The 24,384-nt window shown below is 38.2% G+C and overlaps 2 protein-coding genes across 2 annotated transcripts; one reads left to right on the top strand and one right to left on the bottom strand.

Moving 5' to 3' along the window:
- Window positions 1–645: 645 nt before the first annotated feature.
- On the top strand, window positions 646–8,216 carry LOC116258124 (20 kDa chaperonin, chloroplastic-like). The gene is made up of 5 exons (XM_050078914.1): window positions 646–1,089; window positions 2,310–2,489; window positions 3,430–3,585; window positions 4,383–4,460; window positions 7,865–8,216. Exons 1-5 carry the CDS (start codon window positions 919–921, stop codon window positions 8,036–8,038), a joined length of 759 nt encoding a protein of 252 aa, XP_049934871.1. The 5' UTR covers window positions 646–918; the 3' UTR covers window positions 8,039–8,216.
- Window positions 8,217–17,416: 9,200 nt separating this feature from the next.
- Window positions 17,417–24,108, bottom strand: LOC116257328 (protein BREAST CANCER SUSCEPTIBILITY 1 homolog). The gene is made up of 14 exons (XM_031633943.2): window positions 23,978–24,108; window positions 23,810–23,863; window positions 23,614–23,684; window positions 22,989–23,102; window positions 22,309–22,853; window positions 22,106–22,216; window positions 20,656–22,008; window positions 20,433–20,533; window positions 19,845–20,031; window positions 19,265–19,371; window positions 18,947–19,049; window positions 18,704–18,869; window positions 18,478–18,596; window positions 17,417–17,933 (listed from the first exon to the last, which is right to left on the bottom strand). The coding sequence occupies exons 1-14, from the start codon at window positions 24,031–24,033 to the stop codon at window positions 17,610–17,612; spliced, it is 3,411 nt and encodes a 1,136-aa protein (XP_031489803.1). The 5' UTR covers window positions 24,034–24,108; the 3' UTR covers window positions 17,417–17,609.
- Between the last annotated feature and the right edge of the window lie 276 nt (window positions 24,109–24,384).

The following is a 24,384-nucleotide window of genomic DNA, read 5'->3' as shown; positions in this document are numbered from 1 at the left end:
TCATGCTCCTTCTTATGACAATAATTGTAAAACAATTTTTTACCTCTTTATTTGGATTTGAATTTGACTCTTTCCTCTTTTGCATATCATTCTCTTGTTCTTTGGATCTTTGTTATCATCAATAGTCAATTCCTTATCAATCATTTCTTTGCTCATAAGCATTATTTTGGCTTTCTTAGTATAATGTTAGGTAGTATATGTGTATGAAAGATGATTAACAAAAATTGAATACGGCTTTTTATTGATTGTTATTTTAGTTTTTTTGTTCAATTTTTTTATTATTTTTATGAACAATTATATAAATTACAGATGCAACCGTGAAGCTTAGGCTTCAAGCAATCCCTCATTTCACCTCACCTCATCGCATTCTACAACTTTGGTTTAACATTTATCATGGCAGCCATAGATTTTTTAATTAGGCATATATATATATATATATATATATATATTATTTTTCGGTGAAAACAGGCTCTACCATTTTATTAGTAAAAAATGAGGTATTTACAACAAAAATTCAAATTCTTCTCATTACATTATCAAAAAGACACGTGACTGGGGTTCCAGCCAAATCCGCAACACATTCTTTATATTATTTTCAAATGTTAGTGGTATTTTATAGTTCGCTCGATCGTCGTGTTTTTGTAATTTTTTGAAGTAGATAGATAATCAGAATCGACAGGGGCTAAACGAAGCCAGGGGAGGGAAGGATAAGCTGGAGGGCTTGCCTCGCGTTCACTCCTCCGAACGTATAAAATCCGCCTGCTCTGGCAGTGGATGCCCAGGGCTTTTTGGGGTTTAATCTTTCTTCTCTTCTCTCTCCGGTTCGTCTTTTTTTCCTCGAATTCCTCGTTCTACGTTCTCTTCCAGCCTTTATTTGCTTTATAATTCCTTCGCTCTCTGCTGGTCTTTCGGTTGGCCATGGCTACTGTCCAACTCTCCTCTTCTTCTACTTCTGCCGCTTTGGCGTCGTTCGAGGGCCTGAAACCCTCATGTGTTAGGTTTTCATCACATAGCCCTGGCACCCTGAGAGTCCTGAAGCGGTCCTCCGTGAGCCTCTCCATCAGGGCAGCAACTGTTGTCTCGCCCAAGGTAATTGGAGCTACTTTGTGTAATGTTCCCCCCTCTGTCTGTGGCGCAGGAGCGTTAGATTGCTTCTTTGTTCCTTTATCTTCTTAATGTTTTTGTGGTTGTGTTGCATGTATTGGTTTGTTTGTAGTAGAAATGCTGGTGATCTTCGTGGATGATGGAAAATAATGTGTTTTCGTTGCGACTGGAAAGGGAAGTTTGAGTATGCAACCAGAAACGGAATATTGACCACCTTCTGGCTATTTTGTTATGGTTACCTTGTTTTGGAACTTAACATCAAAAGTGGGCTTCTGCAGGAGAGTTTTTCTTGACATACCATTATTTTGCTGTTAATCATTAGAATGACTTGATTAAGGGCGTTATCTAACTGAATAAACAAGGTGAACGCTGGCTACTTCTAAGTGGAAACACTTGATTTTGAATTAGCTTCTGTGGTGTGGACCTCTGAAAATCTTTTGCTCCCGAGGAGTCTGGTGTGCTTGGAATTGGTCATAAGGGGAATTTTATAGTGTACTAATCCGGTGTCTAAAGTAGTACAATATTGCAGTTTTCAAGGCTTGTCTCCCTTTTCCAGCTTTTTTAGTTCTGATTTTCAGATTGCACATCATTGTGTTATTCACGACGTGACATTATGAAGATATGACGTATATATAGAGAGATTGAAATCTGCCGGCTAACTCTAGTTGCTGGATGGATTTTTATTTATTTTCCGACACCAAAAACCATTGCAAAAGGGTGCATTAGCCACATTTTTTGTTTGGCCACGGTTTTTCAAGGCATTTAGCATCGGATTTTAGTGTTTTTAGCTACAGATAATGAAAAAAAAAATATCATCAGGCAATAGAAGTAGCTAACAGATTTCAATTTTCAGACAGACACACAGACACACACACACACACACACACACACACACACACACACACACACACACACACACACACACACACATATATATATATATATATATATATATATATATATATATATATATATATATATTCTCTTTATTGCTTTCTGTTTCTGTTTGTTTCAACTATTATTTGATTTTGCTATTTGTCTTTCATACCTTCATCTTGTTTCCTACTTTTCCAGCTTCTGCATTATTCTTATAAATTGTCGTTGGAGAAAATTTGTTTTTCTACCATACATAATACCCTGCTGAGCGTTGAGGGTTCTAGCTTGCTTAATGTGCTAACAAGTTGATCTTCATGTTGATTTATCAGTACACTAGTCTGAAGCCATTGGGTGACAGAGTGCTTGTGAAAATCAAAACTGTTGAGGATAAAACAGTAGGTGGAATTCTACTTCCGACAACTGCCCAGACCAAACCTCAAGGAGGGGAGGTAGTTGCTGTTGGCGAGGGGAAAACTATTGGCAAGAACAAAGTTGATATCAGTGTTCAGGTATTTCTTTTCAGCCTCAGTCTCTTTTTCTAGTGGTTATATTAAATTCTTAAGCACTATGCTGACATGGGAAGCACCTCAGAAGCATGATGTGTCATGCTTCTAAAGTGCCTAATGAAATGCCATTTTGAAAAGAGAAGCTCATTGAATCATTTCCCATGAAATAGCAAGCAAGCTTCTGATATAGAAGAGGCACACTTCCTTATCACTGGAAGCTTGCTTCCTTTGCATGGTTACTAAGATTCTTAAATTGGGGAATTCAATTCCCTCACACTTCATATTTTCTTTCATCAAGTCCTTGGTAATTTAGAACTTTAGGTAGTTTACGGAAAAGGAGCTGAGGATTTTAGAAAGAACAAGCAACCTCAATGCATTTTCACTTTTTACGCCCTTTCCTCTTCATGTTTGTTCCATTTCCATTCACCCTATTTCTGCAAACTGGTTCAGTTCATGATTTGCTTCTGGTTTGGTTCCTGGTTTGCTTCTGATTTGCTCCCTGCTTCTCACGTCCTTAGTTTTGACTTTTGAGATAGCTCACTTCTCGCTTCTGCTCCCCGTGTTGCTTTCAGCACCTGCTTCCATAGTTTGTACATTTGTTACCTTTTTCCTTCTCTCCAGTACAACTACTGAGTTCGATGTAAACATCAATTTTCTCCATTAGTATCATGTCTGGCTGAAGGCTGTGAGACTTATACTTCCTGTTGCTCTCTGAAGTGCGTTTGTAACATTCAGTGACTAGTTTGAGAATAATATGTTAAAATTGCTGACTACAACTATTTATCCAAGGCAGCACATTGCAGAACAACTGCAAGTAACAATATTTCCACATGATCTTTTACTTTTGAAGGTTTCCATCCTTTTTTCTGTGGTACTAGGAAACATTCTCTTTTCCTTGTACATTAGTATCCGTGCTTATTCTTTTTTTGTCTGATGTATGAAGGTTGGTGAACAAGTTGTATACTCAAAGTATGCTGGCACAGAAATTGAGTTTAGTGGAAGCAAGCATCTTTTGTTGAAGGAAGATGACATTGTGGGCATTCTTGATGGTGATGATATAGAAGAACTAAAGCCTCTCAATGATCGTGTTTTAATCAAGGCTAGTAACTTGTTCTTGTGCATGCACCTGCATACAAGCAGAAGAAAAGAGAAAAGTGTCCTTTTATAGGATTTAGTAGTTCTACACTTCTAGTCTACACGTAACTGGTTCTGGTTTGACTTGATGACACTCGTATTCAGTGTCCATCTTGCTTTCTGGTGATGTTCATCTTACTCAAATTCTTCTATAATCCAGTGACAGCGAGATAAATGGATTAGGTCAATAATCTAGTTCCAGTATGAGGGTAGGTGCTCAATGAATGTGTGTACTTTTGTGGTCTGACTTGATAGCAGTCACATATGGGATATAGCACATCTAATGCACACCTAACTTGTTTTGGTCTGACTCTTGGTCGCCACATCCACTGTGCACCTAGCTTTCTAATGATGTTCATCTTATTCAAAACATGCTATCATCCATCCGGTGAAAGAAATGGATTAGTTGAACAATCTAGCTTGAATACTGCACTGACCTTTTGATGACCTGTTTTATTAGTGCTTGTTGAAGCTAGTAGCATCGGATAAAGCAAGATATGAGATCCATGGATTAAAGTTCAGACCCTCCCTCCTTTTATTTTAGATCACACCCTTTTCCAATGTAAAGAGTAAAATGAGGATGTCTTGAAATCCTTAGTTTAATGGGCCATGGATGCTGTATAATTTTTTTTTTGCTATATCAGCAAAATCATGATATCTTAGATCCATCGATGGAATTCTAATGACATGCTTCTTAAGTGCTTCCTGAATCAATCAGTGGTGAAAATGGAAGCGTTCTGAAGCTATTCTACTTTTATTTAGGTTGCGGAGGCAGAAGAGAAAACAGCTGGAGGTTTGTTGCTAACAGAAGCAACCAAGGAAAAACCCTCAATTGGCACAGTAAGTGCTGCACGGTTTGGATTTTGGTTGTTTTCATGTTCATTTGTGTGCTCTACACTTATATCTTGTTCAGAAGTGAAAAGCTCCTGCCCCCTACCAAATTTGTCTTTGATATGTAAAATTTAGTTGTTCTGCCACTTCTATTCTATACTCCATAATTGCTAGAAGCTATGTCACACGGGTGTGGATGCGATAGGGGTGCGGATACGGGGATACGGGTGCGGATACGGCAATTTTCAAAATTTTCGTATACGCGACACGGCTACATTAAATATTATAAAAAATGATAAGATTAAAAAGAACATTAAATTAATAGTTCACTCTTACAATCTTGTGAGAAAATGTGTTTTATCATAAAATTACTGAATATTTGAAAGGATTGTTCATGGAAATAATTGGATGCATCACAAAAAATTGATAAAATGAAAAAAAAACATTAAATTTTTATTTTTTATTTTTGCCATGTCCTAGCCAAGTCCCGTGTCGGAATCGCCGTGTCGGCGAGTCGACACGGGTACGCGGCCTCTTTAGCCGCGTCTGTGTGACATAGGCTAGAAGCATGTTTAGCGTCAAAGTCTCATTTTCTTGATTGGGACATCAACTTGTCTGGTTGGTTCATGCTTTTGGAGCTTATGAAATACTAAAAGCTTGTTTGGGAAGGAAAATTAAACTTGACTTCAAAAGAATCAAAACTGCAGTTGAACAACAGATCTGTGATTCTGTATCTATTTGTATGTGCATGTGCACACAGGCAGAGAAAGTAATACACGCACACTAGCACCATTGTGGACAATTAATAATGCCTCCCACTTTATCTTGCCAATAAGCCTCCTGACTCTCCTGCATTTGCATAGCTGTTCATATTTCAAAAACAGCATGTCCCAGTCATGTCAATGCATGACCCTGTTGGACACAGCCCAACAAAAAAAAACTTCATGTGTTCTGACGTATCCATAGATAGTCACGTGACATAAAATACTATTTATATATATATACACACACACACACTAAGAAAGTACTAAATATGTGTCTGCCATGTCCCACACCTGTGCTCGTGTCTAGCTATGTCAACATGGGTGCAGCGCCCTTCCAGGCATGTCCATGTGACATAGGCTGGATCCTTTTTTTTACTATATATATATATATATATATATATATATATATATATATATATATACATATATATATATATATATATGCTCCTGTAGTCAATAGTTTAACTTATTCTAATTGGCGTAGACGGATTACCTGTAGCTTTTTTCTACGAACCGTGCTCTGGAGATAATGTTTTTCTAAAATAAAATTGTGACTTTTTGACCCATAGTGCACTGTGAGCTGCTGATGCCCTTGATCTTCTTTCTTACACCTTCAGGCAATATGCTTCATAGTTTCGTATTAAATGAGCTGTGTAGGTCATTTTCGCTGTTAAATAAATCACCTAATTGGATCGTTTTAGGTTAGGGAACACAAGAGCACAAAAAACTTGGAGGCATCATTCAAATCTCTCTCTCTCTCTCTCTCTCTATATATATATATATATATATATATATATATGTATGTATGTATATATAAGTAAGCTGTATGTAGTACAGTGATGCAGTGACAATGTTCACCTCATTGTAGAAGCTAATGCAAAATTGATGGTTAGTCAGCATAAGCTGACTGTACTGGTCCTATTTTGATAATGATGAAAGTGGTATCTCGAATTTGTGGGTGCACAAGGTCTGCTGTATGCTTTTGCTTATTCATTATATCGGTTTTCAGAATCACAAGCTATTCTTTTCCATTTATGATTGGAGGCTGAATATATCCAAGTGTAAAATGAGAAATGGTCGTCCTTATATCGGATCTATGTTCAGCCTGAATTCAATTTGTTCACACGTCGTCCTTATATCGGATCTATGTTCAGCCTGAATTCAATTTGTTCACACTTCTTATTGTAAAAGTCGTATTAGATATCATTTTACTGGGGCTGGTTTGTCTCTTGTTTATGTTATTCTTATAGGACCTGGTTGTGGTTTGCTTTTAGTGGGTCTTATCATCCCAGGGTTGATGCTGACACCTCAAATTTGTGTTCATGTTTAGTCCATCTGTGTGTGGTCGAGGTTGGACCATTTCTAAACTTAATATCACAAGTTTTTTGGTTTTTCAATGCGGAAAATGAGGCGTATAGAAAACAGGCATATGGTTCACACTTTGTCAATTAATCTTCATGTATTTACTTTCTGATGTTCTGTTGAACGGTTCGGCTTTATGCTGTGGCTTGTAATCATGCTCTTACATGTGGAAACTTTGCCTCCTAAAGGGGCCTGTTTCAAAAGTGTGAAACTCCACACCTGTTACAGCCTTATGAACGCCATTTTTCAAAGCATTTTGAGAATTATCTGGAAAGTTTTTTTTTTTTTTTTTTTGCTTTTTATCTTCGAGAAGGGACTTTATGGAATGCTTGAAAGTTGAGGGCATGGGATCGTAAGAATGTTATATTTTACTTCTGTTGAGGGCATAATTATAGATTTCGGCTGCTTTACTTTATGGAAAGCTTGAAAGTTTTTTTTGTTTGAGAACAGCAGGTCTGTTATTATTAGGCCATTTTCTACCCATTCACATCCTATCAATTACTGATTGTCATGTTCGCTATATGCCGTACATCTCATGCATAAGCCTTTTTCATACATTACCTATTGTTTCAAACTGCAGACATTCCTTCTCCAATATCTGGAACTTGTATGATTTGATGCAGATAGTCACCATTAATGTTCTTTGGAATCTCCTTGCCTATAATTTTGGGGAGATAACTGAGGATGACTCCTGCAGCGTCCCCTGTCATATTAAGGTTGTTACAACTTTGGGGCAGACAGCAAGAGGTTGACGCCTCGTTCCTGTCATTTTTTGATGCGATAATGGCATTTTATGACACTGTCTTTTGTGTAGCCAAAACCCTTATTCTGCTGGTTTTTTGGGCCCTAAGACCAGCATTGTAAAAATTGGAAAAATATTTCAATTGGGGCTGCTGATTTAGTGAATTAGCATATTCAGCTGCTGAATCAAGTCGGTAATCTGCAAAATAAGTTGATTTTTTTTAAAAAAATAAGTGGACAAAATATATAAAAATTTTAAAACAAGAAAAACCTTAAGTATAAAAAATAAGACACACATGTGGCACACCTTTAGTGGCTGGTGGATCGAATCAATATTCCACGATTCAATTTGACTCAGTTTATTCAGCTCAATTTTTAAGGAACCAGTTGTACCACTTCGATTCCTACTTTTGTATCATATGAAGTGCTGAATGTGCTCGTTTGCTCTCAAATGTTGTTTCTGTGTAACTTTTCATTTATCAGTAATTCTGAGAAGCTTTATTTTATGTTTGTCATTTGTACATGAAATAAATCTATTTTTTACAGGTTGTGGCTGTTGGACCTGGTCCTTTGGATAACGAGGGTTGCCGCAGACCACTAAATATCACTACTGGGAACACCGTCCTGTACTCCAAATATGCCGGAAACGACTTCAAGGGCAGTGATGGATCAGATTACATCACTTTAAGGGTGTCGGATGTAATTGCTGCACTATCTTGAGCCAGCAAGAGGTCTGTGCCTTTTCTGATATGTTGTGTGGGGAGGCATGAGGTCGGAAAGAAGAAAGTTGCACAAATTTAAGAATGATTGTGCAGCATATGCTCCTTTCCATGGTTGTTTCTGGTTATTCTAGTTGTACTTCAATCTTAATTTAAGTAGTGTAGTTTTTGTATGGTTCTATGAACAGTTTTGTTTGTGGAGAGAGTGAGAGAGAGAGGTGACGCGTGTTGAATGGGAACCTGAATACTCGTTTACATTGGCAAGGATGTTGCATGTAGCCCTTTGGTGCATGTGGAAACTTAAGTTAACAGGGTCTGTAGGGTTACAGAATGCTGATGATCCGGAATAAACTAGGTAGATTTTGCAAAGGATGTTTCATGTAGCCCTTTGGTGTATGTTGAAACTTAAGTTGACAGGGTCTGTAGGGTTTTAGAGAATGCTGATGATCCGGAATAAAATAGGTGGATTTTGCAACAAAGATCATTTTCTCAACCATTTTCGTAAGTTATACTTCTTTGTTGCATTTTGCGCAAAACCAATGTACTTCCCTGACTGCCTTAAGGGGCATAGCACAACTGGGCTGTATCGTGGTTTATATTTAAAATGTTTTGAGGTTTGAAACCTGTGGCTGCTGTTACGTTCTGGCGTGTTCTTCTTTGGGCTTATTAAAGTCTGTCAGCAAAGTCTGTTTGCAAATGACAAAAGAGGTAACATCCATGCTACAAGCTTTTTATCAACCTTTGGAAGCAATTCACTACACCACTCTATTTTTTTACTGCCCTTAAAAGGAGGCAATCCAAAATGTTTGACGGGAAGACTTCCTGCACCCCCATTCAATAATTCGAGGGTCAATTTTACAAGGAACAATCTTAAACTTGGAATGGTTCACTTCCAATCCTGATTTGTTCTTTATATCCTCCAAAGTATCTTTCAACCCGAACACCTGCGGGGCAAGGGACTTTAATGCACCTTCTCGGTGCTTTCACCTTCAAACTCCTGCTAATAATTTTACTACTGCTATAAAGAGGAATGGAGAGAAAAGATCACCTTGTCTCAATCCATGCCTCATGTTGTAGAGCTGCCCAGCCATTTCATTAACCACAACTACAAAAGATGCTGATGTGATGCATGTCACCACCCACCGAACCCATTCAACTGAAAAGCCCAATAACAACTGTGCGTTTTGGAGAACTTTCCAGCCGACCCTATCGTCGGCCTTAGCAACATCAAGCATGGCGGAAGTGAACCCTCCTCAATCTCACCCATTGAATCGATAACTTCATGGGCAAGTACACCATTGTTGTACAAGTTCTTCCCGGTAAAAAAACGGTTTGTTCTTCATCAAGTATTTTGGCTAAACAAGTTTTCATTCTCTCCACAATCAGCTTAGAGATGATGTTGTGGGGCACTTTCACCATCAAGAGTACAGGCAATTTTCTGTAGTTCTTACAGAGTGATAGACGTAAAAACTCTGCATTTTCAGTATTAGAAATAGTAGGATCATGGATAAGATGTTTGATCTGAAAATTAGGCCCCATTGTGCTTTTAGTTCAGATATAGGTTCTTAGCTCGATGCTTTTTAAGAACAGTTTGGAAATATTAGTATTTCTATCACTCTCGACAGCCTATTTAGTAAAGGATTTCATCCTCCTCCTCAATAAGAGATTCTTGAGTTCTCTCAAAACAAAGTCCAACCCGAGTTCATCTTTCTCACCCTGCTGAATTTTGACCTGAATCATCTCAATTTTTTTCCTAAAATTGGCAATTCTAGCAACAAGATTAACCATGAAAACTATGTTCCATCTTGAATCTCAAGCTTATATACAACTGTAATTATCTTGGACATAATACTTCCATGAAACCGCCACAATCTAATGGCACACCTTTCTTTTGCCCTAGAAAGAGCAATACTTGAAGGGGAACAACCTCTGAATCTCCAGAGAGGAGAATAAGGTCGTTGTGGTCAAAAAATGTTCTAGGTATGGAAGTTTAATGAGTCGAGCTAACGTGGGCCGTTATGATCCCAAATTTTTTCAAGAGACTACTCAATTTATTTGAATATCCTTTCAGTGACTTCAATCATTTTCGGTTTGAAAGTTGTTTGGATCTAATCTCCGATCTTGGGCCCAAGCACTCCCCAAAACAGACATCCAGATCCATATCCAAATCCACATCTCAACCCTAAATCCACAATATACTTCAAAATCCATATTCAAATCTCGACCGGCGATAAAAAACGAACTTCTATATCCATATCCAAATATAAATTTTGTCTCTTGATCCAAAACAGACCTATAGATCCATATCCAAATCCAAATAAAAGGTTTAGATCCACAATTCATCCTAAATTTGAATGTGGATCCAAGACATAGATCCGAAATTCACACTTCGATCCAAAAATAAGGCTGTGCTCTCTGGCCAGGACGCACGTTCGAGCATGACAGCACTAGGCACTGTTGCGCATAGTCGTGCGTATGACGCCTTGGACAGCGCTAGGCACGGGAACAACCCTAGCCGTGCTTGCCTTGGCACGATCAGGCGTAGGACACAGGGCCTGTTTTGTGCTAAAACCGCCCCTTCGGGGATGGTTTTTGGCTTATTAGGTAGCACTAAAAGGGAGTTAGGGTCAATCCCTTCGATGAAGGCCTATTTAAAAAAAAAAAAAAACTAAAAATAATTTTAAAAAATTAAAATTCGCATGACAATTTTATTAAATTTAAAAACTCAAATTTTGTGTTTTGGCTCCAAAACTTTCTTTTAAATAACCTAAATCTTTTCTGTTAGTTATGAGCTAACCCTTGGGAACCTCTAGAGCCTTTTACTTGAAGTGTTGGAATTCTTCCCTTAGCTTTCTTCAATTTTTTCTTCTTCTCTTTCTTTTTTTTTTTTTTTTCTCCAACCTTGGGTGCAAGCTTCTTCATTAACTTAAGCTTCTTCATTAACTTATACTCTTCAAGGAAGCGACCTCTTCAACTCTTTGGAGGCTCGTTTGAAAGGCGTTGGGTTTACCAAGAGAACATTTTTTCCCTCCAACTGGTCTACTTAGAGGTATTAGTCAATATTTCGTTCACTTTATTTTTCTTCATCTTCTTATAGCTATACAAAATAGCTCTAACATGTCTTCTCTAGAGTGGAAAAACTACTTTTGAGTGAACTAAGAGAATGAGCAAAGTAAAATAAAATTTTATTTTTCTTTCTAAGCTCGAAATATGTTTCTTTTTTCTCTTTCCTCATTGAATGTGCATTGTTCATGTTTAAGACAATGTTTATGCATAGTTTATTGATTTTCAGTTAATACAAGAATGAATGGTAACAACGAGTTGTTGGGATGTGATTTCTTTATTATCATATTAATTTTTAATGTTGGGATTTGTTCAATATTTGAAAACATCTATGAATAAGTATATATTAATATACATTTCCATGACATTCTTACATTGATTATTTCTCTTAATCACCCGATTAGAAATCCTATGAAAAGCATTTTTATGTTATCAACTTTTCGTTTCATTTATACTTAATTTTCTCCTATATCTAGCAATACAAGAAATAAGTTTCATTGTAATAGATGAAATAACTATTGTTTTACATGCTTACATAAAAATATTTTGAACCTTGCTTAAAAAAAATCAAAAGTAAGAACCTTCTTTAATGAGGTTATAAAAACTTAGCTTAGGCTCTTGTATGAGCCCAAGTTTATCTTTGACCTATATAGAAAAATCAAAGTTGAAAATGCTCCAAGTTATCTCTTGATTTTAATATATATATATATATATATATATATATATATATATATATATATATATATATATATATATATATATAATTCTCTCTACAATTATTTCCTCTCTCTCTTTCTTTTTTTCTCTTTCACTTTTCCAAATGTCTCTTCCCTAAGATCATAAAAAAATTAATTTTCATTTATCAACTTCATTAAGACCAAAACTCTAGTAATGGTTCAATGTTGAAATCATGCTTGATGATGTATAACTCAATCCGTGTTCAAAAACTTTTTTTTACAATAATATTTTTGATAAAATGATAGAAGATATACAAGCAAGCGTGGGAAATCTAGATGTATATGATGGTTGGAATGCTTTTAAAAGAATGTTATGGTAGGAATAAACGATTTTTTTTCAAACTTATAAAATCAATGCATTCATGCATTCACAATCACTCATGGAATTAAATGAATACAAGCATGTCTTTAAAAAAACTTAAACAAGATGAGGTGGATTTCTAGATAGGTAGTAACTAAATTAGAGTAATATATCGAACCTACTTAATATTTCAATGAAACACTTAATTGATCCTAAAAGAAATCTTCAAAATATCAACATTAGCTTTTAAAGATTTTCACATACTACTTGCAAAGATGTCTTGATTTTAAAAGTCTCTTAAATAAAGATGGTTTATTTCTCTTAAGTGATATTTCAAATTTTTCTCATCCAAAAGACTTTGAGATATCAATTTTCAAAACTATTGCTAAGCATCACACAGTATTTAAGATGAAAAAGATGTTTAAGTAAAATGAAATGCATAAAAAATAAGCATGAGCATTGGATTAGTTACCCCCGCTAAAGGCACTGAAAATGGCCAATTCTCGTACCGACGGCCAAGTCCTCTTTTTCCTATGAAAATTAATTTCTCTCAAGCACCAAAAACCAAAATAAATTTTTGGAAGCAAACACATGTTCAACTCATACTCGCCCAATTAAACTCGACTGAAACTTGACTCATTTAATGAATGATTTGAGTTGAGTTAAGAAATAACTTGGTGTTTTAATGAGTCGAGCTAGAAACTTGGATATTTAGAGCTCAAATCTCAGTCTCCCCACTGGTATTGAAAATATTTTTTCTGTAATTGGCTTGGCTGCTCAAGCCAAGCCAGCTCAATCTTGGCTCAAGGTAACCTTGACTCATGGTTAACCAAGACAAGTCAAGCTTTTTCAGGCTGAGCTAATCAATTTGAGCTCGACTCAAGCTTGAGCTTCTTCAGGTCGAGCTAATCAACTTGAGCTTCTTCAGGCATGTGAAAGTGCTTGAAATAAAGCATAATAAGTAGAGGGATTAGGAGATAAGTGTATGCCCCCAATTACACATTTACTCTCTACTCTACAAACTCACACCTTAGGAAAATCCAACTATCATCTGATGCCACAAGTCTTCCTTTGATTCTTGGTGGATTTTATCTAGCGGCAACCCTTGCTCTACCATTAGTAGCAAAGGTATGCAAGCAACAATGGACCTCTTTTTACATCTAGTCCATCTAACCAGTACCTCCTTAATCATGATGGAGTCAAGTACGAAGAACCCTCCTGGGTTTTGCAACTCCATTCTAGGCTCTGCATTAATCCTCTAATGTTCCAAGACAAAACTTTTATCTTTGATAGAGGATATAGAAAAGAAATTTGGGCAAGTCTTTTGAAAAGTATAGAGAATTTCACCACTTCCTATGATTATCCTTTTTGAGCCAATTCAAACAAGGTGCATCTCCTTTCAGAGAGAAGCCTTGAGTTGGCCTTTGTTGAGGGAGTATTCAGTCAACATAAACGAGTTCATAATTGTTCCAAAGTCTTCCTTACCATCTTGTTTTTGGGTGAGATAAATTGCTATTTATAAGCATTCTTGCTATTTCGGTTTTTGAGACTTTCCTGTTTTTTTTTAAAAAAATTTTTTTGAAGTTTTGAGGCGTGTTTTAGAAGAGACAATGTTCTGTTTTTTAAGAGAAGAATCACATAGAATTAAAAAAAAACTAATTAATTGTGCACGTTAAGATTTATGCTTGGGGGATAAGGTTGCTGGTTTTCCCGTGCATTCATAAACTAGGAAAGATCCTCTAGCAAGCCCTAGCACTGACGATCGTAGAATCCTCATAGCATTGCAATCCTGGAAATAAAATGAATATATATATATATATATATATATATTATATCTTCCACCATGCAGAAAATGGCACGTACCTTGTTCATTCTAAAGGTTTTCTCCATGTCATCAGGTCTTTACATTAATGATGCAAAGTGTTCGGTCACACTGATGAAGTTCGAAGAACGGCATCATCCATTATCAATTGACTGATTGCCAATCTCTTGGTCACCTTTTTGGGTCTTCTTCTAAAGTTGTGAATGATTACAGTGAATAATTGGGCATCATGCGTTAGCAACCTGAAATACAGGTTTTTATCATGGCAAGGTAACCATCTATCCATGGCGGGGCATCTAACTCTTGTTAAACGCATACTACCTTCCATGCTTATGCGTTTAGAGTCTCTTGTGTGGATCCCCTTGAAAGTATGGAAGTCTATTGATTTGTCCCTAAAAAACTCTTTCGAGATGATCCGCTTTTTGCCACCTCCAAGAGGCATTCTGTGGCATGGGATTTGATCTGGTTGCCACTGTGAAAAGGGGTTTAGATGTTCTGGAATTGAGACTCAAGAGTCTTGCTACGGTCTTCAAGAGCTGCGAAGCTGGTTATGTACCTCGTGCTGGTGTATAAAATTTTGTGCAACAAAAATGCCTCCATTTCGATAAGAAAAAGAAACTTTTAGCGTATGTATGTTGCATGCACAGAGCACTTGACAGAACTCTGTCTCCAAGCACGTTTTGTTCTTGCGTGGTGGGGCCTCATTCAAGCTTATGTTGCAAAAATACCAACCTTCTCATGACCCTATGTTGGTACAAGTTTCTACTTCCTCCTTTAAAAGAATACATTCATTCAATGCATGGCTGTGAGTGCATTGTTTCTATGTCAGAACAGTGGCAGAGCCACATGGTGGTTAGCGTGGGCAATTGCCCACACCAGCCTCACATATTTTACTTATTTTTATATTAATAATTTCATATATTTGGTTGTTTATATATATATATATATATATATATGTGTGTGTGTGCCCCTTCAAACATTAAGATTATTAAACTAGTGGCCCCATCAACCAAAATTTCTAGCTCCGCTAGTGATGTTGACTATTAAATCAGCAGCATGTTTGGACCAAAGGTGTTTAAGGAGTTAATTCTACAACTTTGTTTACTGCTCACTGTTGCCGCTTGCTCCCTCCCCTTTCTCGCAAAAGCCCTTGTGGCCTGTGGGGTTGTGGCCGTCCACCAATGGCTAGATCGCTTATCATATAAGAAAGTGCAAACCCAATGCAATATAAAATCATGGGGCCTGTATCCAGCCAGCCGTTGTGTTTTATGTGAAAAAGTGGAAGAGAATTCATATCAACTGTTCTGGGGCTGCAATGAAGTGCAAAAACTGTTTCATCCATCTTCCCATCATCCTTCCCCGCTAGTCTCCCGCTCTTCCTTTGCTTCTCATCATCTCTGTGGCCCTCGTAGAGATTTAAGAGATAGCATTTTCTTTGAAGGCCATGGCTTTTATGTTTTTGGTGGCACATACAGGCCAAGAAAAACAATGTACTATTTAGAGGCTGTTTGGCATTAGTACTCCAATGAAACTGTCCCAAAAGTTAGAGTAGATTCATGAAACCTTGTAATGTAGTGTTCTATGAATCTATCCCATATTTTAAAAGAATCACTAGACTTTAACAATTTGTTATAGGTGCCAGACGACTCCCTCCTTAGAGGCCGTTTGGCGAGCAATCCAGTTAGTTAGTGTCCCATGATTCTGCCCCAAAATTTAGATTAGTTTTATGGAACTCTATGCTATAGCGTTTCATGAATCTGCACCAATTTTCAGGTAGTTTCAACTTGCATGCTGGCATGACTGTTATTGTGAAGATGCTTTGGCATCCAATTTTTATTGTTTTTGATTTTTATATGGCTTGCCATCCATGCTTCTTGGATGCCGTTTTAATGAATTTGTTTTCAGCTCTTTTTCTTTCCCTCTTGCGTTAAGGGGCATAGCATAACTAATCAAGCAAAGAGCATGAAAGAATATGCATCTCTTGTTCAATTCTTGTGGGCACTTCAACCCAAATATATATATATATATATTCCATGGCGTTATTGACGGGTTCAGGGCGGTTCCGTGTGATTGAAATTGGTTATCGTTTCGTCTCTGAAAGGATTGGCTTTGATCTAGTTTGTCTGAGGAGGCTTATCGCTCTGTTAGTGGATCTTGGTCAAGGGAACGGTTCGTGCTTTTTTTGTAAGCGTTGCACTTGTTTATGTAGATCATAAGTATTGGTGTTCATTACTGTGAATTTTTGTTTCCCTCCTGATGACAAAATCCATCAACAATGGAAAACAAAAACAAACTTTACGATCACAACATCATGCGAAAGCTCAAGGAATAGTGGCAGCAGAAACTTGACTTACGGTCCTAAATCTTATACCCTTTATATTAGCCACTTTTAATTGTAAATTTTGATTGTTAATATGAAAAATTAATAAATAGATATTAATGTAGGGATGTCAATGGATCGAATTTGAATCACATATACGCTTAAATATATCCACTTTTTTGGATATTCACATACGCATTTGAATACAAAAAAAAAAAGTCATCTAAATTCAAAGTGCGATTTCACAATCTAATTCTGATCCAAATCTGGTTTTTACGTTCATGTTTGAGTCTGAATCCAAATCTTGAATCAAATCTGGCCGATTTTCAAAATGTAAAAACATTATTGATTGCATGATTGTGAAGTGAATTTGAATCTCAGGTTTGACCTGGTATTTGAAGATTTACCACTATTACGTAAACTCGCGTACTGTAAATCTAGTGCATCAATTTGGACGAGTTTTGATAAAAAAAATTATCTCTTGAAAAATATTTCAAAAAGCAAAAGCCAGTACTCATTAAGTTGAATACGATGAAAGGGCAGACCAACCTGAGTCCAAACAAGATGCACATATTTAAGTGATGATGTTAACAAATTTGATAATTGATAAAAGTCATATCACTTACATCTTGATAGGGTTACATTTCTCGCCATCCAAAAGAAAGTCTTGAAATTTCATTTGCTTCCTTCATGATCTAAGCATCACCCTTACTAGTTTTTGCCGGTAGGCATTTTTAAGTATACTGACGTCGTTTTTATTCTCAAAATTAACACAATTATACCTTAGCAAGCACTGATAACCGATTATTCGCCCACTAATCACGATTCATCGAGTTTCAACTGATTTTATTTTTCTAATCACAATTGAACGATGATGAAAAGGCCCCCAACGATAAGTTTGTCTTTTATAGCCAAGACTGTATTTTCCCCATATTTGACAACTTTTTGCCAATTATTTCAACAGCCAATATTAAAAATGATTTCGTCTTCATTCTGGAAAAGTAGATGGATTCGGCAAAGCGATGAATTTGGACAGAAGCTATACGGTAGAAACTTCCCCCAAAAAATATTTCGAGAAAAAAAAAAGCTCTTCGATATATTTATAAAAGAAGAAATGGTAGAGGCCAGCACAATCATGTTGAGGACTCTTGTAATTTTAAAATGATAAAAATAGGAGAAAATTCACTCCATAGGTTCCTCGGTAATGACTCCAGAACGGCAGGCTTGCACATTTTTAGCTTTCCGAGTACAGCAATTAACTAAGCATATACAGAAGGAGGCGCAGCACGGGAGTTGCTCATGGCGTATCGTGGGGAACTGGCGATCTGTTCACGTGAAGGGCTGCAATGAGCATGCAGCGATAGAGTCCAGCACCCATGAATGGCCGACGGCGTGCGCGCCACTAGCCCTTGCCAGTGCCTCGGCCTCTTTACGCCTGCTTTCCACTACAGACGACGATGCCTCTGACGGGCTGCAATTCTCAGGGACTTCCACGTTGTAAAGCACGAAGGTCTCTTGGGTAGCCGATGCGACAGGTTTCCTGTGGAGAGCCGCTCCCCCTGCTGCCACTATAAGGTCCTGAAGGTAGCCCTTGTAAGACGATGCAAAGTCTCCGCTGAAGTAGAATCGGAAGCCATTAAAGAGCTTGGGTTCCTGCAAACAAACAGCTCAGCTCAATTCTCCTGTCAAAGAACTTCAATCCATGATAGCGCCAAGGTGACAGCGAAGGGACAAGCACAGCCATCTGGGTGTCACAATAGCGTGATAGAGAAAGGAAAATCCCCGAATGCAGTCATGGAGTTGAGATCTATTGCAAGAACAAAGAAGGGCGTGCTTGATCCAGGTGAAGAGCGTCCAACACGCTCTGTCGTGTGCATTTCATCGCATGATTATTTTCCTTCGTACACATGGCACGTATGATTTGGTAGAGAGTGTACCAGAAAACACCATGTTCGCACCGGCAAGGACGAGACCAATGGTCTATCAGATGAAACATCTCAATTCCTCTCCAGCATTCAAACACACCCTTGACAGCCGATATCGGACTTCACTAAGGACAGGGAAGTCGTAGGACGTGAAATAGAAATTACTTTTGCTAATGATATGAGTATATAGTGAAATGGAGTTACGTGTGCAGGCAACACGGGAAACACTTCGTTAAACTATTCAACTAAAGGCATTTCAGAAGGCGACAAACCGTTTGCATAACCCGCATTCTCCCACGTTGTGGCCCATTAGAACAGCCATGGATGTCACGAGTGATCTCAAATGGCCTCTCGTCAACTGGCCCCATGATCTCCAAACACGCTTTAACCCCTGATGGCAAGCGTAAACGGAACCATGACAATAATTATTTAATATTAGTCGGAAAGTTACCAACTCCAAATTACCAATCATAAAACCTCGAGCCATGATGTACTTACATTTGATGTTCACTATCCATTTCCCTTCTAAGATGCCCATCAAGACCTTGAGAGTCCTTCTGCATGCTCCATTCTCATCAGTGGACGCAATAACATGTGTAACACTAGCACACCATGTTTTTGATATCTGCAACCCTGCAACTCTACAGAATTTTGAGACGAGCTCCTGCTAGGCAAAGAGGAGAGTAAATGAGGATTTACTTTGTCATCATGCAGTACATTATTCAATGTTTCAGGATGTACCTTCTCTGGGTTCCCAAGAGAAGAACAGCAAAGAACCCACTTTGGAGGAGTACCAAAAGTCCAACGCCAAGGACTGCTGTTCGTTGGTTGGAATCTCATAATCCTAACAATTTAGAAGTACCATTCAGCAATTCAACTCAAGGCCTAATGTACAAAATAGCTGAACAAAAACACTGAAATTTGTTCAATTTTTCTTCGCAGCAAATGCCCTGACCACTCCAGCATCTGACTGGAAAAAGTTAAGCATAACAGTCTTCCAATTTCAAGAAGGCAGAGGCGTGCAAGGAAGGTAAAAGTTCAAGATGGATGGCAGCATACTTCATCTGAGATGCCTTTCTGATCCTGCGCTTCTGGGGGACAGATTGCTCTTTTTCTTTAGGAAGTTGAAGTGAAGAATGAAGCGGACAGAGCATAACAAAGTTTTCCTGCAATACGATGCAACATAAAGTTGGAACAAGATATTTTTGTACCATTTTGAAATAAATGGGCTCTTTTAATGTTTGAGAACTTTGCGTGAGCATAGCCGAAAAAGCCTTCATGTTCCTGGAAATGGGCTCCTCAATACCACTATGATATTCCAAAGTATCAGTTCCAAGAAAAACATCGTTACATTGTCAGTACTTTTGAAAACCCTTGCTATACACACCAATATGAGTTGTTGAAACTGTGTGTATTGAGTAGGAATCATTTTTCAATTAATTATTTTGTCTTTATCTAATAAATATAACGAAGGCATGCATTTTTATTTTCCAAATTTCTTCGATACAGTTTTTATTTTCAATGCATCTAACATTCAGAACAAATACTTTTAAAAAGCTCTTTAAAAAATTCTGGCCAAAAGAATAATTAAGTGTTGGCTTTCGTTAAAGGGGAAAATGAAGGATAATAAAAGGGTCACCATATCCCATCGGCATTCTGTGATTGATTTGGCACAGGGAACATGGTAGCTCTTCCTGCAACTTTTCTCATAGCATCCAAGCGCAGCTCCCTTGATCCCACAGTCGGTGCACCTGATCCTTTTGCTTCTGGCCACCTCCTTTTCAAGATTAATGACTGTCTCATTATCAAAATAAACATCTGGAGCCCTGAAAAGACATACAAAAGTAAGCTAAAACACTCCTACAATTCATCCTTGAAATGTTCAACAGAAGCATGATTTTTTTTTTAAGGTAAAAACAAGAGAAAAGGATTTACAGAAAAGGAGAAAGACAATCAAGGGAAACGAAACATGGAATAGCAAGGCAGTTGCTAACATGACATTTTCTTATGGCATGCAAGTATCCTCATGAGAAACCCAGTATTTAAGATACGGTCACCAATGAGACCCTTTGTGAAAGCAGAATGCATCTTTTAAACTGAGCATATCTGTCAAATGAATTTAGGTACGCGCAACTTGTGAATGCTATCAATTACCCCTCATTCATCGACTTCAGCATATGCATATATATGCAATTTATTTCAACAGAAAGGGTAACGGTTAAATTACCATTCAACACAGTTCCTGTGGGCATGAACAACAGCGGATCCTCCATTATAATCTGAAGAAACAATCCTGCCATTGGCAAAATGCAGCATTTCTCCACAAACCTACATATTTTGTATAGTGAGTCCAAAAAAATTCTACCAAGTGGCAATATATGTACGCACAAATACACACACACACACACACATATACATATAGCAGCATCAAACTCTAATGATTGCCTTACCTCTTTTTCATCCAAAGAATGGCAAAATATACAGCAAAGTGAAGGGGATTTTCTTTCACAACGTTGCAGCATCAAGTCCTTTCCTGCAATAACCTCCACAGCTTTGGCTGGACTGTTAGCATCTTTATCTTGTAAACATCTTGAGTCTCCAGAAATTTTAGGTACTCTGACAACTTTATTTGAACTATCAAAAATTTCTTCGAGGACTGGCACTAAGTCACTACAAACAGTACTAACATCAGATCCCTTCCTTTTCTTTCGCTTACAGCTATTGACTTGATTTATGATACTGTAAGAATTACTGGTTCTACTTCTTGTTTCTTCCCTTGAACACTGATGCTTGTGTCTTTTCGGTTGTGGGCCTTCTTTATCATCTCCTTCTTCATCAACTGTATGGGCGTCGACCCCAGAGATTTGACCTTTTCTATTATCAGGCAGTTCTGTAGTACCAAGCAGGGATTCGCATATTCTTTCTGTTGGGGAATGCTCTGGATTGTTTTCCCTGACACTGACTGTACAGGTCTTCTGAGTTCTACTGATTTGCCGTCTTTTCCCATTTTTCCTAGTACAATGTTTCACATTGCTTTCACTTGCGTTTCCCTTGAAAGCGTTAATTTCATTTGTTTCAGGATTAGGCAGGTCAATGGCAGGCAAAAGCTCGTCCATTTTACCATTCTCCCTCTTACACATTTGGTCCTTCACACTTTCACGAACTTCTTCCAAGCTTTCCGAAGGATCACAAGACAATTGTTCAACTGCAAATTTCCTAGGAATATCATCCAGCCGTTCATCAGAACGAACGTCATTAGATCCATGTGTTCTTGTCTTTGTGTTATCTTCCTCAACAATGTAGGCTTGTGTATTCTTCTTGTTGGGCTTCCGAACTTTCTTATTTGCTTTCTTTGCAGGATCCAACGTTTCACCATTGACATCTTCAAGATGGTGGACATTGTCCAGCTCCATGTTACCATGTGCTTTGGGATCCAGATTTACAACTGTTTCATGGTGGATATGAGCATGTCCAAGAAAGTGTTCATTGCCTTCCTTCTCATCTATTAATTGATCAGGACCGCCTCCCATAATTAGAGTAGCATCACCATTGCCATTCACACTTCCTTTTTTTGTTGTCTTGGTACATCCTCTAACACGGCAGCTTTTAGTTTTACTTGTTGATGATTTTTGAGACCTCGTCAGCAATCCACTTCCTGAATCTGCAGTATTGACACTTTGTGTGAACTCAAAGTTGAGCCTTCCCTTCTCTGTTGCATAGAGTTCTTGTTCACAAATTTGATTCCTCACATGATCTGGTGCATCCCTCTGTTCTTTTTCCACTGATGACGGCTGTTCTGTCCCCTGTTATTATGCCATGAAACTAAATAAAGCCTTGACAAAAAAAAAAAAACTCACAGGATATCAAAGGGCAAAAGTACATGGAGAAAAAGGAGATTACCTGCCCCCTTGCAAACATGGAATGCAGTTCAGGTGAGCCTGGCCTTTGTGTCCATTCAAACATTTCACTGTCAAACAAGTTCCCATGCTCAAATCTTGAATTGACTTCGCACTACACAAAATCAGTAAAGAGCATAACCTCAGGTTTTTGAATTAAGGTGCAGGAAGCTGAATCATAAACAAAAACTACTGCATAGGGAGAACCTTTTCTGGACTGCCATCTTCTGAATCCTTCAGATCACTAAATGCTGGCATAGCATATGTAGGTGTATCAGTGACATGGTCCATCTCCAGTTGTTGATCTCTCTCTTGCCCGTCAGTCTCATCATCATCATCCTGCTCCTTCAACCAAAAGAAAGGAGATAAGGTCACGTTCCTCTCTTGATCAAAACCATCGGTTCCTCTTGATGTTGCCGGTTGATATTCCTCACGTCCAACATCGGAAATATCCTCGCCGCCACTGGAGCTCTTACGATAGGACAATTTTCCTAAACCACCATTAGACCCATTGCAATCCAACTTAAGAATGTCATCAGAAGCCATTGGCGATTCACTGTTTCTTCTTCTTGGGTGCGGTGAAATTTGAATCCTTTTCTTTTTAAAGAATGATGGTGCAACAACCTTGTGAGCTTCAGGACTCTCGTTAATTGATTTCACTGCTCCCACCTTGGATAATCCTTGTTTCTTTCGCTTAGCCCCAGGTGGCTTATTTGCTATAGGTTCTTCCAAATCCCGTTTATCTTCCAAACCTTTTTAGTTAAAAACAAAATGACATGGCAAAAAAAATAAAGCTTTTGAGCTGTAACTCCGACAAACTGTAAGCAGAAAGACCGTTTTTCTCGGTTAAGAGACATAGTTTACAATGTATGAAAGCAGCAGCGCACCTTTTTTCCCAATTGAAGGTGGAGCTTGCGATAGAAAAATATTAACCCCAGAAGCAAGTTCCATGCTCTTATAAATCTCCACCAAGCTATCCATGTGAGGAGCAGGCCGCACTTCTGATGTAAAAGAAAAGCAAAAACCAAAAGCGTTAGGTGCTGCTTGACGCTACTGTGATCGGCGAGGATTGCGTAGAGAGATGTTTTTCCTCTTTGTTTTCATCGCCAAATGAGATTTGAGAAAGGAAGTTTCGCTAGAGATGCAATGTTTCAATTATTCAAACAACCGAAGGGAGGCCAATTTTCAAGCAAAGGATAAAGCTGGCGATGAATGGAATCCCTAACCACTGAAACCCAAAGAATGGGTCCATATAACATTGCACCTCCGTAACTTGGGTACATGATTTTCTTCAGAAAAAACAAATTTAGCATTTTTTTCTCCAAACCCTTGAGGCCAATACACAACGAGGCTCGAACCTTTTTCTACTTCTTTAGGAGGCGCGGAGACGAGGTAAACGTTGTTGCAAAGCACATTGTAATACTAAAGTTTTGAAGCAGAGCATCCCCAATGTTGAATTGTTGTCCAACAGAAGTGAAAGAAAAATAAATGTCAAGCTTCAAAATGGCGTACCTCTTCTGGTATACGGCACCTTGCAGACCGGGCAACTTGAGCCAGATTTCATCGACCTTGATATGCACAAGCTAATCAGATTAAAAAAAGATGGATCAGGACTTCCTTCTCTCAAATGCAGCACAAAATAGCACACCAAGTGGGAAAAGCTGGATAACGTCAACAAGATGTGCTACATAAAGCATGAGTTTCTTACGAGCAGAACGTGTGGTTGCAGGACAGTGAAACTGCCGACCTCATCAAGCCCAAGCTGCAACCGAAAAGATCAAAAGAATTATTCAAATTCCAATTTTCGCACAATCGGAGAAAAATCGGAGGCAAATGAGAAAAGGAGAACAGGGGAGAAGGAAGTGAGCAGAATTACCAAATGGGGCATTTGAGCTCTCTGCCCATCCTCTCTAGATGCGCAACGTCCACCATTCTGTCTTTCTCTCTCCCTCCTTCCCTCCCTCCCTCTTGATCTCTCTTTTCGAGGTTTTGAGAAGGAAGAGCGGAAAGAAGTGGTGGCGGGAGACCGCTTCATCCTTTTTTCCAATTTTAAAATTGGGCAACATCCCTCCCGCCAGTCGCCAATTCCTCGTGGGGACTCGAAAATGATTTCAAACCTGGCTCATTGTAAAAGCAAAAACAATTGAAAGAAAAAGTCAGCTAAGCAACTGGAACCCGAGTTCTAAACTCAAGCCGCTCTCAACTTGGGCTTCACCCTAAGCCTAAGCCTGGTAGTAAGCCGGCTGATTCGGGCCCGGGCTCAGGCCAAAAAGTTGAGCGTTG

This window comes from Nymphaea colorata, chromosome 7, assembly GCF_008831285.2.
Source record: "Nymphaea colorata isolate Beijing-Zhang1983 chromosome 7, ASM883128v2, whole genome shotgun sequence".
In the NCBI taxonomy this organism is placed as follows: domain Eukaryota; kingdom Viridiplantae; phylum Streptophyta; class Magnoliopsida; order Nymphaeales; family Nymphaeaceae; genus Nymphaea; species Nymphaea colorata.
Note: the sequence above shows the minus strand (reverse complement) of the source record. Positions and strands in the feature narration are given on the sequence as shown.

What these genes read in the sequence shown, in the direction of transcription:
- LOC116258124 (XM_050078914.1), top strand. Translation starts at nt 919, where the DNA reads ATGGCTACTGTCCAACTCTCCTCTTCTTCTACTTCTGCCGCTTTGGCG. An exon ending in ATGATCGTGTTTTAATCAAG is followed by an intron (nt 3,586 to 4,382) that starts GCTAGTAACTTG and finishes ACTTTTATTTAG; the next exon opens with GTTGCGGAGGCAGAAGAGAA. An exon ending in AAAAACCCTCAATTGGCACA is followed by an intron (nt 4,461 to 7,864) that starts GTAAGTGCTGCA and finishes TATTTTTTACAG; the next exon opens with GTTGTGGCTGTTGGACCTGG.
- LOC116257328 (XM_031633943.2), bottom strand. Translation starts at nt 24,033, where the DNA reads ATGGTGGACGTTGCGCATCTAGAGAGGATGGGCAGAGAGCTCAAATGC. An exon ending in CCATGTTTGCAAGGGGGCAG is followed by an intron (nt 22,009 to 22,105) that starts GTAATCTCCTTT and finishes GCATAATAACAG; the next exon opens with GGGACAGAACAGCCGTCATC. An exon ending in CAGAATGCCGATGGGATATG is followed by an intron (nt 19,372 to 19,844) that starts GTGACCCTTTTA and finishes ATCGTATTGCAG; the next exon opens with GAAAACTTTGTTATGCTCTG.